Source organism: Mustela lutreola, chromosome 9 (genome assembly GCF_030435805.1).
Source record: "Mustela lutreola isolate mMusLut2 chromosome 9, mMusLut2.pri, whole genome shotgun sequence".
Taxonomy (NCBI): domain Eukaryota; kingdom Metazoa; phylum Chordata; class Mammalia; order Carnivora; family Mustelidae; genus Mustela; species Mustela lutreola.
The window spans coordinates 138,435,607-138,453,161 of record NC_081298.1 but is presented as its reverse complement, the minus strand read 5'-3'; the positions used below and the strand labels follow the sequence as shown (position 1 = coordinate 138,453,161).

The window sequence follows — 17,555 nt, the reverse complement described above, 5'->3', positions numbered from 1 at the left end:
CACCAAAAAATAGACTGGAGAACTGTTATGAACAGGACTTACTGAAAAATTAAATTTAAGAAATGAATAAAAGAGAAATCAATGATTTCTAATTTTTTGGCATGAGCAACAGGGGTGATAGTGGAGCCATGTATTTATTAAGATGTGTTACAAATTCGTGGGTGAGTTAGAGAAGGAATCAAACATTCTAATTTCACATATTTTAGACGTGACACATCTTAATGGAGATGCCAAATAAGCCATCATGTTTAGAGAGCAAACTAGAAAATTCTGAGCAGCAACTATGAATCTGAGCCTTGACATCATGTAGATTATATTTAAAGTCACAGGAATAGTAGAGTGCACCTTAGGAGAGAATGCAGATCAAAGAAACAAGAGCCTAGCCTTTGGAACTGTGATATTTAGTAGAAGTCAGATGGAGAATGAACCACTAAGGAAATTAAGAAAGAAGAACTAGAAACATAGGAAAGAGTGGTGTTTCAAGAAAAGAAGAACTGAATACTAGTAAGAGGCAGAGTAAGAGGAGAATGAAACCCCAGGAAGGCAATAAGGTAACATACAAAGTCTGTATTCATTGGCACAGAAAAATGATTATGACCATACAACAAAGAAAATCAACTATGGAGTCCTCTATCTGGATTCAAGTCTCCGTTCAACCACTTAGTGGTTCTGTGAGCTTTGGCAGGTTGTTCATCCTACCTAAACGAACTTGCCCATCTATCAAATGGGCATGACAGTAATACCATCTATCTAAAGGAGTGCTGTGAAGACTGGTTACTACACAGAAGTTGCTTAGAAGCCTGCCTATAATACTGTAACTGCTCTAAAGTGTGTGTTATTACTTAATGTTACATAAAAAACCCACAAATTACAAAACCACTATATAATATGATCCCTTAATACACAGAAGACACTAATACATTACACATACGTTTAGAAGTCAGAAAACTATACATCAAAGTAATAAGAGTAGTGGGACAATCAGGAATTTTAAAAAAGTATAATGATGGCTTACTTTCTTATTCTACTATGAACATATCTGTTGTATAAATAAAATAATTTTTATTTTTAAGGGAGACTAATTGGCATTGATGCAATTTTTGAAACTCCTAGAAAGAAAATAATTACAATAAAATATAAATGTCCACTTAAAATAATTTGGCCTTAGTTTTGTTAACAGTTCCCAAATGTTTCCAATTATCAAATACTAAAAGGATACCAAAAGGCTAGTTACCTTTATGCTTGACAATGAAATAAAGACATGAGAAAAGGAGATTTCCACACTTTATTCTACCTAATTCTAAGCAACTTAGACCTCTAAGAGTGAGAATGCATTCATATATTAATTTCTTTAGTTTTAAATGAAACAATCACCATGAAATGTAATGAACACTTTTTTCTTTTCTTTTGTTTCCTTCCTTTTCTCTCTTTCTTTTTTTTCCAGCATGAAGCCCAACACAGGGCTTGAACTGATGACCCTGAAAAGACCTGAGCTGAGATTAAGAGTCAGACACCTAACTGAGCCACCGAGGTGCCCCTAATGAACACTCTTGTTAAGAAAAAAAGAGTAGGCAACATCACAAAACCAAACTCCAAAATAAGAAGATATAACTTCAAAAACAAAAATGCTAATCATATTTCCACTATTAACCATGAAATCTTTTTTTTTTAATGCATCTCCTCCAAACTAAGAATCATAATTAGGTAATTTCTAAGACATTCTGCACTATGTTTTAGATAGTTAACTTAGAACTCTATTTTTAGAACCTAAACCACAATTTCTTTTTGAAACTTTAATAGCAGGCAGTTCAAAATAAAAGCTCTATGAATGCAGGTAACTTGTCTGAGTAGTTTACCTATACAATACACTGTTAATGCTTATAATGGTACCAGACATTAAACAAACTAAATATCTACCTTAAGAAGACACTTGCAAGGCTAGAATTTGTAACTTTGTTTTTCAAAGAAAAGATTATGTGCAAGGTAAATAAATAAACAAATATAAAAAATGAACAAAGTATGCATGCATATCTGTTCAAAAAAGTAATCTCACTGAAAAGCTCATCCCAACATACATACACACTATTATGGGATGACTATGTGCTACATGCTGCACACTACCCCCGGCCCCTGTTACATTATAAAACCCTAACCTCCAGTACCTCAGAATATGACTTTATTTGGAGACAGGGACATCAAAGGGGTAATTAAGTTAACATGAGGCTATTAGGTGACTGGTGTACTTCTAAGAACAGGCAATTAGGACACACAGAGTGACACACCAGGCACATACAAGCACAGAGGAAAGACTGCGTCAGGACACAACAGAAGGTGGCCATCCACAGGCCAAGGAGAGAGGCCTTAGGAGAAATGTAACCTGCCAACACCTTGATGTTGAAACTGTAGCCTCCAGAACTATGAGAAAATTAATTTCTATTGGTTAAGCCACAGCTGGTGGTATTTTGTTATGGTGGCTCTAGCGAACCTATATATATATATATATATATATACATATATATATATGTCAGAGCAAGACTTATTATTATTTATTTAAAATTAAAACATTTAAATTCAAAAATGCACAGAAACTGACAAGAGTGACAACAGGTAATATTTACTTAATATCTATAATGTGCCAGATCCCAGTAAGTACCACATAAGCACAGTCCAATTTAATCCTCACAAAAAAATCTTAAATTCTATTATTAATGCTACTCCAAGATAAGGAAATTAAAGTTTTGATGACAAGAAACCTATATACAGTAGAATGGAAACAGAAGTAGTTGACTGACTATTCCTCCAAAGTACCGCTCTTAATCAATATACTAAACAATATTATTTTCCATAAAAATGAGATGTGATAAATAATCCAAAAAGTAGAATCCAAAACCAAAAGTGATATCAGATGAAATCATCCATGTCACAGACTTTTCATGATATAAAAACATAAATGTACATCACCTCTGTAGATAGGAAAAAAGGACAACAAGACAAACAATTTTGCCCTCCTTGAATTATAAGACTTTTCAATCTGTGAGAAAATGCCTTTTTCAGGTGAGGAAATCTACACCCAAATAAACTTAACGACTTGGCACTTTCCTAACTTCTGACATTTTCCCATGCTATTTCTTCTGTTTTTTTACTCCTGTCCAGTTCAGTTCCCTCTTTTTCATGTGATCATAACTCCAATGTCATTTTCTTACAGTGAGGCTTTCCTAACATCCACACCTAAATTAAGCACAACCCTCCATTTTTCTCTCACAGGATCCAGAACTTTTCCTTCACAGTATTTATCATAATTTGAAAAATACTTTATTTGTTTAAAGTAAAACTCCTCCACAAAACTACCACTTGCAGAAAAATCAAAGCTATGCTATTGTATCTTTAAGAAGCTAGCACAGCCCCTGAAACATAACAGATCCTAATTAAATATTCATTGATGGATGGATAAATGAACCATTTTATGTGTGCAAATGAACTGCTAACATTTACTAAGCACTTACTGTATTCCAAGAACTGTTCCAAATTTAGTTACATTTAATTCTCCCAGTAACTCTATGGGGTATAATTGTTATTGTTATCTTCATTTAACAGATAAGAAACTGAGGCACGGAGTGATTAAGTAACTTGTCTGCACTGACAGCTCGTCAGAGAGTTAGAATCCAACTGCAGGTAGTCTGACTCTAGCTCTTAAACACTGTGGTATAGCTACTGTGACATCCAAAGTTACTTTCACAACAAGAATTTCCTTTTAGAAACTGACTACTGAGGGCTCCTGGGTGGCTCAGTTGTTAAGCGTCTGCCTTTGGCTCAGGTCATGATCCCAGGGTCCTGGGACTGAGCCCTGTATCAATCTCCCTGCTCAGCAGGAAGCCTGCTTCTCCCTCTCCCACTCTCCCTGCTTGTGTTAACTCTCTGTCTCTCTAGGTCAAATAAATACAATCTTTAAAAAGAAAAAAGAAACTGACTGGTGGGCCCTCTGTGGTAATGTATTTTTAACTTGACCAAAAAAGTATTTACAAGTTAAGACAAATCTGCACCTATGAAAAACTTTCTTCAGAGGACTAGAAAAACATAATCATAAAGATGTGCCAAATGTGGAACACTGCCTACAGATCTGTCAAACCAATTTATCTACAACATACAAAGCAACTTTAAAAGAATATGGAAGAACTCGGAACTTTTCCTTTTTAATCTCATGCTTCTTTTAAAAAGTTCCACCAAGAGTGCTATGAACTGTGTCAGCCTGATGATTCACAGACCTGTACCCCTGGGGCAAAAAATACCTTATATGTTAATAAAAAAAATTTTTTAAATTAAAAAAATATATATATAGTGTTTTATCTCCCCCCCCCCCCAAAAAAAAGTTCCCACCAATAGAACCAAGAGGTAAAGCCAAAACACACATGTTCCAAGTTCTTGCATCAGGTCATCAGACTAAAGCAATGTTAAAATATTTTTCATTTTTAAAAACATGTGACTTTGTTTCTGAATGTTTTGTGGACAAAATAAAATTTGTAGTGGAAAATTAACAATAACAGAAGCCTTTTCTTTTCCTTTCTTGAATGTAATGAAGTTAAATGATCAAATTCACCCAAAACAGAGCAATTGACTACATTGCTATAAAAACATGACAAGTCAGGATCTGTCATATTTCCTTCCAAAAACAAAACTCCAAATTCTAGTCTTTCCTCTTTATCTACACTGATTCCTCAGTGTGAAGAAACAATGTATTTACTCTACATACTTATAGTATGAATCTTTGTATCAAATAGGCTATAGTAACAGTGGTGAACACTTAGGGAACACTATAACTAGGCTTATTTATTTTTTAATAAATAACTCTTTGAGTTAGACCAGGGCAGAAGTAGGATTCAATTACTTTATATTTTCCCTATCTTACAAGACCTCCCATAACTCAAAATCTAATCTCTGACCCTTGCCCCATGGGAATTCTAATAGCCAAAACTTCACCACTTTCACTGACTAAAAACAAAATAAACAAAACCCGCATTACTTTCAAAGGCAGCCCCCTCCTCAGATCTCCAAGTTAACTTCTCAATTCCCTCCACCACACCTCATATGGCATTGTTGCAAGTCCCTGAGCATTTCATCCCTTGAGTACTCTCTATTGATGTGCTCTTTAAAACAGGGTAACAGAGCATCTAGAATGAATAAATGATGGAGTATGGCCCAATCATCTCAAAATAGAAAAAACCTGTATCAAAACAATCCAAACTTTCTTTAGTATTTTGGGCAGCCACATCACCAATGATTCTTGCTTGGTTTACATTCAAGGAAAACTGTTCTTTGATTCATAATTACTGTTAAGGAATCTACTCCTTGAGTTCTTCACATCTAAGTATAGGTTTTTATTCTGGTTAAATTTCACTTCTATCTGGCCAACAACCTTCCCAACTTCTGGATTTTGGCTTCTCATCTGAAAGCATTGTCATACTTCAGTTTTAACTCCTTAGTAAAATTATTCAACATGTCACCATTGCCTCCATACAATAAATGCCTCATTAATAAAACCCTGAAGAGAAGAAGAGAGAACAAACAGATCCCTGGGGATCTCTGTCCAAGGCACCACTTATGCCTTCCTCAGCCTCCTCAGAAACAGCTATTAGTTATAATGCTGCCTAACTCATATCCTTGTTCATTGACATTTTTCCATATCCTCTTATGTATATCAGAGCTTTTCTTTCTTTTTTTTTTTTTTAGGATTTTGTTTATTTATTTGACAGACAGAGATCACAAGTAAGCAGAGAGGCAGACAGAGAGAGGAAGTGCTTGGAAGCAGGCTCCCTGCTGAGCAGAGAGCCCGATGCGGGGCTCGATCCCAGGACCCTGGGATCATGACCTAATAACCCAAAGGCAGAGGCTTTAACCCACTAAGCCACCCAGACTCCCCTAACAGACTTTTTCAAATATCTAACAGATGTATATCACACCTATTACACTACTCTGATCTGTAAGTTCAATAAACCTATTAAAGAAAGAAGAAATGAAAGAGATGACAAAGATAAGTTAGTCTGTCATGACTTGTTCCCAGAGAAGCCGTGCTGACACACAGTGAGCAGTCCTTTTCTCAAGCTCCATCAAAAAGAGTAGAACACTGTTGGAGTGAAAAACAGAATCTGACCCCATAATTTGACCAAAGACAATAATTTGTAAGCATAAAAAAGCGGAGTTTCATACTCAAGTGATGAAAACAGGAATATCATTACAGTTCCTAATTAATATGTAAGTGCAATGTTGATTACAAACATTTATAATATTTCCGGTTGGTATCACTTTTGCCTGCAAAGATAAATTTCAAATTAAAATGTCTTTGTGGGGCGCCTAGGTGGCTCAGTGGGTTAAAGCGTCTGCCTTCGGCTCAAGTCATGATCCCGGGTCCTGGGATCAAGCCCTGCATCGGGCCTGCTTCCTCCTCTCTCTCTGCCTGCCTCTCTGCCTACTTGTGATCTCTGTCAAATAAATAAATAAAATCTTTAAAAAAAAAAAAAAGTCTTTGTTGGGGGCACCTTTGTTGGGTGGCTCAGTCATTAAGTGTCTGCCTTTGACTCAGATTAGGGGCCTGGGATCAAGTCCGCATGGGCTCCCTGCTCTGCAGAGAGACTGCTTCTCCCTCTCCCACTCCCCCTGCTTGTGTCCCCTCTCTCATTGTCACTCTCTCTCTCTGTCAAATAAATAAATTAAATCTTTTTTTAAAAAGTCTTGTTGGGTTTCTAATATATCTAAATAAATCTCAGCTAATTAAAGAAAAATGTTATTAGTCTTAACATATTAAATAAAAACACAACAGTTCTTGTGGAATATTAGCTGCTAGTAGGTAATGTGTGAAATCAAGCTGGTCTAACATATTCTAAATCTCAGGGTTTCAGCACTGGAAGCAACTGGGGTTACCGTTTACCAGCGCCACGTTCTACAGATGAAGACACTCAGATTCTCTGAGACGGAATAACTTGACCGAGCTCACAAAACTAATTCTGGCATGGCCGGGCATAAAAATAAGATCTACTCAGAGGCTACTGATATCGTACAAAACCCCGCTTTAAAAATAAAAGAACAGAACAGAACAACACATTCTTACCAGCTGCACTTCACCAAAAGCACCCCTTCCAATAACTTTCACAACATCATAGTCTTCTGCCTTCATCTGTAGCCCTCTGATTTTCTTCACAATTTTCTCATCTGTAATTAAAAGATCATATTTATAAGCAATACTTTTAAATAATTCTATATTTGTAAGCATATTTTTAGTTCAAGAAACTATATTCAGTTTTTAGCTAAATCTGTCAGTTTTCAAAGGTTACTATTTTAAAATGTAAGATACATACTAACTTTACATCAAAGAACCAAAACTCTACAGTTTATTAACACATATAAAACAAACATTACTAACTACCAAAAAGCAGCAGTGAAGCTATTTCATTTCTGACTCTGTTGCTGAACAGTGATGACCCACATAGTCCTAGAGCGCATTGTGAATCATGGCAAAGAGCTGCTATGACATTACCTGCAAGGCTAATCTTAGTAATAAACTTAGTAGCCTACTTCTCTGAATGGTAGTAATCACATATGATAGATATGGTAACTAGTCAAGATTGTTTAATTATGAAAACAGACCAGTCTCTGACAATTCCAACTTAAAAAGCTCACTGTGTTGCTTACTAAATACTGAATTATTTTTGAGAATCTGTCCTTAGAATTCAACTTCATTTACACCTTCACTGCAACATCAATACTGGCAAATATTAAGTTATTGCATATACAACAATTTTTATCACATTATCTTTCATTAGCTAGACTGAAATGTCTACATTTATACAAACATAAAGCTCATTAAGTCTCCTGGGTAATGTAAACCTAAGTCTTAATATTGGTAATATTAATTTAAAAGTGCTCTTTGAACTGCCATAAATAACCTATCCTGAAATCATTAGTCTTAATAATTTATACAAAATCTTGAACTTTACCTACTTTACAAACTGCAACTAGTTCTGCAGTTTTGCTTTGAAAATAAAAAATCCTTGTAATTTAAAAACAAACCAAATAGCAAACTAAAAAATATTTAAGGTTAACAATGTATAAACTGTAATATAAATCTCATCAAAAGTATAGTGATAGGATCAAATATAAAGTTTACTCACATCTATTTAAAAAATTATCTATATTCTTGTTTTTCCTCAAGGCAGGAAAATCCAAATCAAGGACCAAGGAATTTAAGCCATCCTGTTTAACAGAAAATAGAAAAGGAAAAAGAAAGTTGTTACAATTTCCAAATATTAAAAAAAGTCTTAAATTTTTGTTATAAGCTATTCTTGCTATCAATCCATTTTGATATGAAATTGCCCAGTGGCTCCGTATAACAGCCCTAACTTGTTTGCTAACTTCTGCTAGAAGAAGAATGATCCTATCATGTTTTCATTTGTTATTTTAGCCAATAGAAAAATGGCATTTTTGTATGTAGGTCTTTATTTGTTTATTTCTTTGGAGAGGTGGGGAGAGGCAGAAGAAGAGGGACAGAGAATCTTAAGCAGGCTTCATACCCAGCACAGAGTCAGAGGCCAGGCTCAATCTCACAACCTGAGATCTTGACCTGAGCCAAAATCAGAAGTCAAGAATGCTTAACCAAAGACTGAGTTACTCACCTGCCCCTAGAAAAATGTCATCTTAAAATATGCATCCCCTGGGGTGCCTGGCTGGCTCAGTTGGTAGAATATAGGACTCTCGATCCCAGGGTTATGGGTTTGAGCCCCACACAGGGTATAAAGATTATTTAAATATAAAATCTTAAAAAGAAAATATGTATCCTCTATTATTTTTGCTAGTCAGATGTCTTCCTCTCTCTCTTCAAATGTCCAGGAAAATTTCACCAAGTTTCTGACTTTAACGAATACAGACTAAAAAAAATAATCCCATTTACAATGCATCAAAAAGAAAAAAACGCCTAGGAATAAATTTAACCAAGATGAAAGGCTTGCACACTGAAAACTCTTAAGACAGTCATGAAAGAAACTGAAGAAACAAATAAATGGGAAGATATTCTCTACTTAAGGATTAAAGGAGTTAACATTGTTGAAATGTTCATACCAGCCAACCAATCTGCAGATTCAAAGGAATACCTATCAAAATTCCAATGGCATACTTCAGAGAACTATAACAAATAACTGTAAAATTTGTATGGAACCACAAAAGGTACCAAAGAGGCAAAGCAATCTTGAGAAAAAACAACAAAGCTGGAGACACCATGCACCCAGATTTCAAACTAGACTACAAAGCTACAGTAATCAAAACAGTATGGTATTGGTACAAAAACAGACACACAGAGCAACAGAACAGATTGAAAGCCCAGAAATAAACTAACATATATATGGATACTTAATCTCTGACAAAGGAGGAAGAACCTATAATGGAGAAAGGACAGTCTCTTCAATAAACGGTATTGGGAAAACAGGGTAGCTCAATGGCAAAGTAATGAAACAAAACCACTATCGTACACCATACACAAAAATTACCTCAAAATGGATTAAAGACTTGAATATAAGACCTGAAAACCATAAAATTCCTAGAAGAAAACACAGGTGGTAAGCTTCTTAACATAGGTCTTAGTAACATCTTTGTAGACAAGGAATGAAAAACAAAAATTAACAAATGGGACTACAGCAAACCAAAAAGCTTCTACACAGCAAAGAAAACCTACCGAATAGGAGAAGGTCAGCCAACCACATATCTAATAAGGGGTTATTATCCTAAAATAATTAAAGAAATCATACAACTCAACAACTAAAAAACCCAAAAACTTGATTTAAAAAATGGGTAGAGGATCTGAAGAAACATTTCTCCAAAGAAGACATACAGATGGCCAAAAGGTACGTAAAAAGATGAACATTACTAATAATTAGGGAAATGCAAATCATAACCAAAATGAAACATCACCTAATACCTATTAGAATAGCTAATATCAAAGACAAGAAATAACATGTCGGAGAGGATGTGGTGAAAAAGGAACCCTCTCACACTTCTGATGGGATTGTAAATTGGCAGAGCCACACTGGAAAACAATATGGAGATTCCTCAAAAAATTAAGAATACAACTACAATGTGAAACAGATATCCCACTTCTGGATATTGATGCGAAGAATATGAAAACACCTATCTGAAAAGATACATGCACCCTAAGCTAACTGCACAATTATCTGCAATAGACAAGATACAGAAATAACCAAGTGGCCTCCAATAGGTATATGGATAAAAAAGATAGTATATATATAATAGAATGCTACTCAGCCATAAAAATGAATGAAATTTTGCCATTTGCAATAACATGGATGGACTTTGAGGATATTATATTAAGTGAAATAAGTCAGATGGAGAAAGACAAATACCCTATGGATTCCACTTACATATGGAATCTTTTTTAAAAAATGAACAAATGAACAAAACAGAACAAAAACAAACTTGCAGATACAGAGAGCAGACTAGTGGTTACCAGAAGGGTAACATCTGTATACAGATGTCAAATTATAAAGCTATACACCTAAAATTTAATTTAAAAAATTCACCCACACTAAGAAAATTCCCATTCACTCGACAAGCATTATTTTTTTGCCTAATGCACACAAAGAAGAGAAAAATCCAAAAATATGGGCACCTCGGAGGCTCAGTTGGTTAAGCCTCTGCCTTTGGCTCAGGTCATGATCTCAGGGCCCTGGGATCGAACCCCGCATCGGGCTCTCTGCTCAGCAGGGAGCCTGGTTTCCCCTTCTCTCTGCCTGCCTCTCTGCCTACGGTGTGATCTCTCTCTCTCTCTCTGTCAAATAAATAAATAAAATCTTTTTTAAAAATCTAACAATAAATATGACCCTAAGTATTCTTCCCCTCAGGGAACTCAGCCTCAAAACTAAATTTCCCTTAAAAACATAAAAATTGGATGATGCATTATTCAGATTACTATTTTTTAAAGTTTCCTATATTTTTCATACTTTCTACAATAAGCACACATTAAATTTATAATCAAAATAAGAAAAAGTACCTACATATAATTTGCTGGGGGTGAAAAAAAATAGTAAGAAAAAAGTCTTTATTCAAAGGATACGCTTGTGAAGGTAACAGTATTTCTAAAACATTACTGCATATACTGTTTCATCTCCAAGTAACTCTGAAGAGGGCATGAAGAAATATTCTTCACTCTAAAAATAAACTAAGACTTAAATTAAGTAACTTTGACTTTTCCAAGGTCATGCTACTAGGAAATGACATATCAAATACTACCCAACACTAAAGGTCCCATATATATATAACTCATCCCCCTAGTCTCAACGACCAGACTAACACTGACCAGAGCCTGGAAGAGAAAACAGGGAGCTTAAAAAGCTGAAGGCTTTTTAAAATAAAACAGCAATAAAGATGCCTTTTAGGGATCTGAGAAGGGGGAAAATCAGAAACGCAATCTTGATTCTCAAACTGAAAGAAAAAAAACACTAAAAAAAAAGTAGTAAATATCCAATTTCTAGTGAAGTTAAGATTGTAACTTTCACATTTTGAGATCTCACACATACCCAAAACTCCCCTCTCTAGGGCAGTCGAACTGCTTTTTAAGGATTCCAGCATTTTAGCATAGTAGGCTATTAAGTGCCAAATTATTGCTGTAACTCTTTGGTATAATTTTGCTATTTTACTAAGTTTAAAATGTAAAATCTGAATGACTTATATTTTTAGATTATATATATAATTAATGACTTTAAGTCAAAGAAAGGTACATTTATTTGGAAAGACTTTTTCTATACCTCCATTAACCTTCACAAGAAGAAAAATTTTAATTGACAAGGCAAAAGCTTCTACTACAAGAATAAGTATCTTCCTCTCGTTCAGAGACTTTTCAAATGGAATATCAACACTTCATACAGATATGTTAAAAGTAACTACATTAAAATCTCCATCTACACATTACGAAGAAAAAAATCCTTTGGAAAAAAGAACTTGCTTCACATTAGTACATGCTTCTAGCTTCACATTAGTAAAATGATTAAATCCGGGCGCCTGGGTGGCTCAGTTGGTTGGGCAACTGTCTTTGGCTCAGGTCATGGTCCCAGAGCCCTGGGATCCGGTCCCACATCGGGCTCCCAGCTCCATGGGGAGTCTGCTTCTCCCTCTGACCTCCCTCTCATGCTCTCTCTCACTCTGTCTCTCTCTCTCTCAAAATAAGCAAATAAAAAATATTTTTTAAAAAAATTTTTAAAAAATGATTAAATCCTCACTTACCCCACATCCTCTCCACAAGTTATCATAAAAAGATGGGATTATGTAAAGATTAAACAGTTGAGAAGAAAATCCTGAAATAGTTTATAAATTTTTCCTATAACATCCCCCATCAGTGTAGAGTCAGAGAGCTTTCTCAGCAGTTCTAACATTACAGCAAGTATTCAACTAATCAATAATTTCATTTTGTTTTTTAAGCCATTTTTTAAAGATCAAATACTACCTCATTTGTACATTGTTTTATTTTTATATAGTATTTCTGAATGATACTATAATCTGCTAAAAATTTATATTTGAAGAAAATGTAGGGAGTAATATATACTTATAAACTTACATTTACACATGAAGTTTTATATTTATAAATTTTCACATTTGAAATGTATCCTAGTTAGTATCACTTATTAAGAAACAATTTTTTTTTTTTTTAGACACCAGTATTTTCAGTACAAAAATTAATACTGAGATCCAGTCGCTGGGTTAGCTCAGGAAATAACTGAAAGCCTATCTATGTCTATGGCCTTCCTTGTTACGTAGTTTTACATAAACCTTAGGTAGTAAGATTTTTTTTTTCAGCGTCTGTGATTTCAACTCTGATTCTCTTCTTAAAAAGTGCTACTAGCTGAGATAAAGAAATTTTAAAAAGAATTCCAAACTACCAAAACTTCAAAGCAATTAAGAAAATTATTTGTCCCTTTCATCACTTCCAAAAGCATAGAAATCATAGGATAACATTTAAGAGTTTTGCTTTGGTTTGTTTGGGGAGGGGGCATCAACTGGGGGAAGGGACAAAGGGAGAGGGAGAGAGAGAGAATCCTAAGCAGCTCCATGCCCAGCATAGAGCCCAACACCAGGCTCAGCTCTCACAACCCTGAGATCATGACCTGAGTTGAAATCAAGAGTCAGCCGCTTAACAGACTGAGCCACCCAGGTGCCCATAAAAATTTTTTTTAAAGAGAACATTTAAAAGTGCTATAACAAAACAAAACACCAGCACCACAAAATATTCAAGGACCAGAGAGAAAAATGCTAAATAATGAATAGGAGCCAAAGGCACAAACATCCAGAGGATTTCAGGGCAGGGAATAGTAAAACCAATGACTGAGAATGAAAAGGGCCAAAATGTGGTAAGAGGGCCAAAACCAGACTGATCACTGGGAAAACACTAGCTGAAATAAAAATCCCAGCCCTTAAAAGAGACTGAAAAAGCCCAAGTTTTATACAAAACTGCCTAACTAGGTATGTCAGATATAGCTGACAATCAAGTCTTGAGGCTAAGCTCCCAGAGGTTGCCCAGTTACATCTCTAATATAACTGGCTGATAAACGTGAATCAGCTCCAATACTGGACCATGGTTGTCTATAAGTGAAGAGTCAGCATCAAAGGAAGGCAAACAGCGCATTATAATACTGTCTTCCAGAATAAATGGGTACAAGCCAACACCCAACTTCTCCCATTATAACTATCATGGTGGAAAATACATATGTAATTTCCTATTTTTCTAACTTTTCCTGAATGAAGAGCCTTTTAAATTTTAATTGTCAAGAAAGAATGAAGTACTGGACTTGTTTTCACTGTCACTATATATTGCTGCTAAATATCTGTTTTTAAAATGTCCCAAAAAAATGCATTCCTCTCCTTCACCTCCCAAAAAAGGAAAAAGTCTGGAAAGACTTCACCAACCTGGATTGTCTGAAGTGGTAAGTAAAACGATGGAGACACTATTCTAGGAATTCCAATTGTTAAAGGCAGCACAACATAACCCATAGCTGAAAATTGTATAGAATTATGAGTTGTCAGCAAATGGAAATACTTGAAACTATAAAACTGAGTAAGATCACTAAAGGAGTAAGTACAGACACGTGAAAAAGGATCAAGGAACTGAGTCCTGGGATATACCAATATTATGAGATTGAGAAGAACAGAGGACTAAGAAGGAATCAGTAAGGAAAGAAAAAAAAAAATCAAGATTTGTGTTATCTTGGAAGCCAGGTAAAGAGCTCTTAGCACAGCATTCCCCCAGTTCCTACCTTTATTTAATATTTTGATTTTTATATTTTGTTCATCATGGTTTTCTGCATTTACTAAGTATTGGGATAAAATATTGTTTATCTTGATCATGGTGGGGTTTTGGCAGCCCCTTAAGTTTTGTGCCTATGGCAAGTGCCTCACAGGCCTCAGCCTGGCCCCAGTCCTGGTGCTAAAAGACTGAAATCTCTATGAGACGCTCACAAACTACAACATACTTTAATTTTAAAAGAATGTGCAAAGAATCACATAGTTGATTTCATTAAAGTTTTAAAAAACAATTAGTAAAAAAATTAAGTACAGAGTTAAAACAGTACAATGGTGAGAGTGCCCTATGTTGATAATAATACAGACAGCCATAACAGACACTGTGTCAAACACCTTCCATAATATCACCTCATGTAATTCACTGAATTCGCCACATTGATTGTAGAAGTAGGTGTTATTAACATCATTTTTTTAACTGAAGAAATTAAGCTTGGAGAACGTAATTTCTCAGAGTTGCAGTTAGAAAATAGCAGGGTTGGGATTGGATTTAATCTGCTTTAAGTAATTATTAGTATTTTTAAATTTTACCTAGGTTCTAAATTTTTCCTGCCAAAAATATTAAGTCAATGGGAAGATATGAATCAAAGTACTATTCATAATATGTAGTATATTGTTCAGAAACACATGAATAAAATTAACATCAAATTGTATAACTATATTTTGGTTTATAAATCAATAATTGTTATCATTTCTTTTAAAAACAAGGTTCTCCTCCTCAAGGCATACACAGTATTTTACTGCTCCCTGTAGAATAAAAAAGAAAATCAGTAACTTAAAATAAGATTAAATAAAATTAAAATTAAAGAGAAAATCAGTAACTATACCTCCCCATTATCAGAATAGTTAATATGTCATCTGGCTGAATCCTATTCCTACTTAATACTGGGATTCAGCTGAAAAACTACTAGCAGATAAAGTCAGAGTTGCTATTCTAATACTGACTGTAAACAACCAGACTTAAAAAATATTTTGCATATCTATAACTTATAAAATTAAGTATCATATATAGACTTTGGGACTCTCCTTCCCCCATCCCCAAAAAACTCCTGCTCATTCAAGGTAACAATTACACCAAGAAAATATTAATACTGCTACCAATAGTAATAATAATAATAGTAAATAGGGACTTTGGAGATGATAGTGGCCAACAACACAAAGCTACATTTATTATATCTTTGTGGATTTATGTCTAGACAGAGAGGAAAAGAGATAAGCCACTCTAACAATAGAGCTATTCCAGCATTCTTCAAATTTTGAAAGTAAAACATAAAGTTTTGTTAACTAGTACGTTTTTACTAAAAGGTAAAACAACTTGGTCACATTTACAGTCAGAGAAAAACAACAGTCCTCCAAACCTGTTTCCAGCCAGTTGTTTAGGTAATTAAACCAACAGAATCATATCTTTCATTTCATAACTAGAAGTTTACCCATATGATTTCCACCCACCAAGAACCTAAATACAGAAGATCATTTCCACAAGTTGGGAAGTTAAAATTTCAGTTTCATCCCCAAACAGACCCTATCCATACGATCGAGCAATCACTCAATGAAGGTTAGTTGTTATTATTTCCACTATTTTCAATACCACATAAATACATACTTTGCATTTAGGGATTACAGAATTCAAAAGATGCAGACTTAAAAGTGTTTTATATTTGACTCTAACATCTAAACCTATCAGCACATCTTTTTTTTTTCTTTTAAGATTTTATTTATTTATTTGAGAGAAAGAGAGAGTAAGAGAGAGCATGAGAGGGGAGAAGGTCAGAGGGAGAAGCAGTCTCTCCTCGGAGCTAGTATACCAGACTTGATCCTGGGAATTGCGGGATCATGACCTGAGCTGAAGGCAGTACGCTTAACCATCTGAGCCACAAAGGCGCCCCCTATCAGCACATCTTTGATTCTAACAGGTGGAACCAAGAACAGTTTCATTACTAATTTAATGCCATAACTCTTTTAATTCTTAATGATTCATTTTCGGGGCGCCTGAGTGGCTCAGTGGGTTAAGCCTCTGCATTCGGCTCAGGTCATGGTCTCAAGGTCCTGGGATCAAGCTCCACACTGGGCTCTCTGCTCAGCAGGGAGCCTGTTTCTCCCCTTTCTCTGCCTGCCTCTCTGCCTATTTGTGATCTTTCTCTCAAATAAATAAATAAAATCTTTTTTAAAAAAAAGATTCATTTTCAACATCTGTATAAGACAATATCTAAATCACAGGGCTAGTCTGACAACCAACCAAGTATTGTTTATGAAGCCAAATGAAACAAGGGTTAAGTCTGAAAACTACTAGTCACTGTATTTTTGCTATGAATGCACATATATGGTAATCAATTTAACAAACTCTTTTTATTCCCAAGTAGTTTTCAATCTTATTTCAACTTTATACAGTTTGAAATTTTATTTCAGCCACTTAAAATCTGGGAAAGATTACCTACAACACGTAAGTGTTAAGAACAATATTATTTCTAATAGCGAGAAATTCAAAGCAACCTAAAAAAATCTGGAAAAGAAAAACTACAATTTTACTAAGGCTTGTTACAGCTATACTAGGCAATCATTAAAAATGATGGCTGGGGCACCTGGGTGGCTCAGTGGGTTAAGCCGCTGCCTTTGGCTCAGGTCATGATCCCAGGGTCCTGGGATCGAGTCCCGCATCGGGCTCTCTGCCTGCCTCTCCGACTACTTGTGATTTCTCTCTGTCAAATAAATAAATAAAATCTTTAAAAAAATGATGGCTAAAAGACTATATAAAAAGTAATACAAAATATTAATGTAAAGGGACGCCTGAGTGGCTCAGCTGGTTAAGTGTCTGCCTTTGGCCCAGGTCATGACCCTGGTGTCCTGAGATGGAGTCCCACATTGAGCTCCTTGCTCAGCAGGGATCCTGCTTCTCCCTCTGCCTGCTGTGCCCCCAGCCTGTACACGCTCTCACTCTCTCTCTAACAGATGAATAAATTTATTTTTAAAATATTAATGTTAGGGGCGCCTGGGTGGCTCAGTGGGTTAAGCCGCTGCCTTCAGCTCAGGTCATGATCTCAGGGTCCTGGGATCGAGTCCCGCATCGGGCTCTCTGCTTAGCAGGGAGCCTGCTTCTCTCTCTCTCTCTCTCTCTCTCTCTCTGCCTGCCTCTCCATCTACTGTCAAATAAATAAATAAAATCTTTAAAAAAATATATTAATGTTAAAAGAAAAGCACAAAATATAAAATTGAATGTA

General features: G+C 35.3%; 1 protein-coding gene across 1 annotated transcript in view; it reads right to left on the bottom strand.

The window, feature by feature from the left end:
- The window catches only part of ROCK2 (Rho associated coiled-coil containing protein kinase 2), a 144,433-nt gene that overhangs the window by 74,733 nt on the left and 52,145 nt on the right, over window positions 1–17,555 (bottom strand). The window contains exons 2-3 of the mRNA XM_059132632.1: window positions 8,160–8,241; window positions 7,100–7,200 (exon numbers count right to left, since the gene is read on the bottom strand). Of these exons, the coding sequence (XP_058988615.1) occupies window positions 7,100–7,200; window positions 8,160–8,241 (183 nt within the window). The remainder of the gene's footprint in view (window positions 1–7,099; window positions 7,201–8,159; window positions 8,242–17,555) is intronic.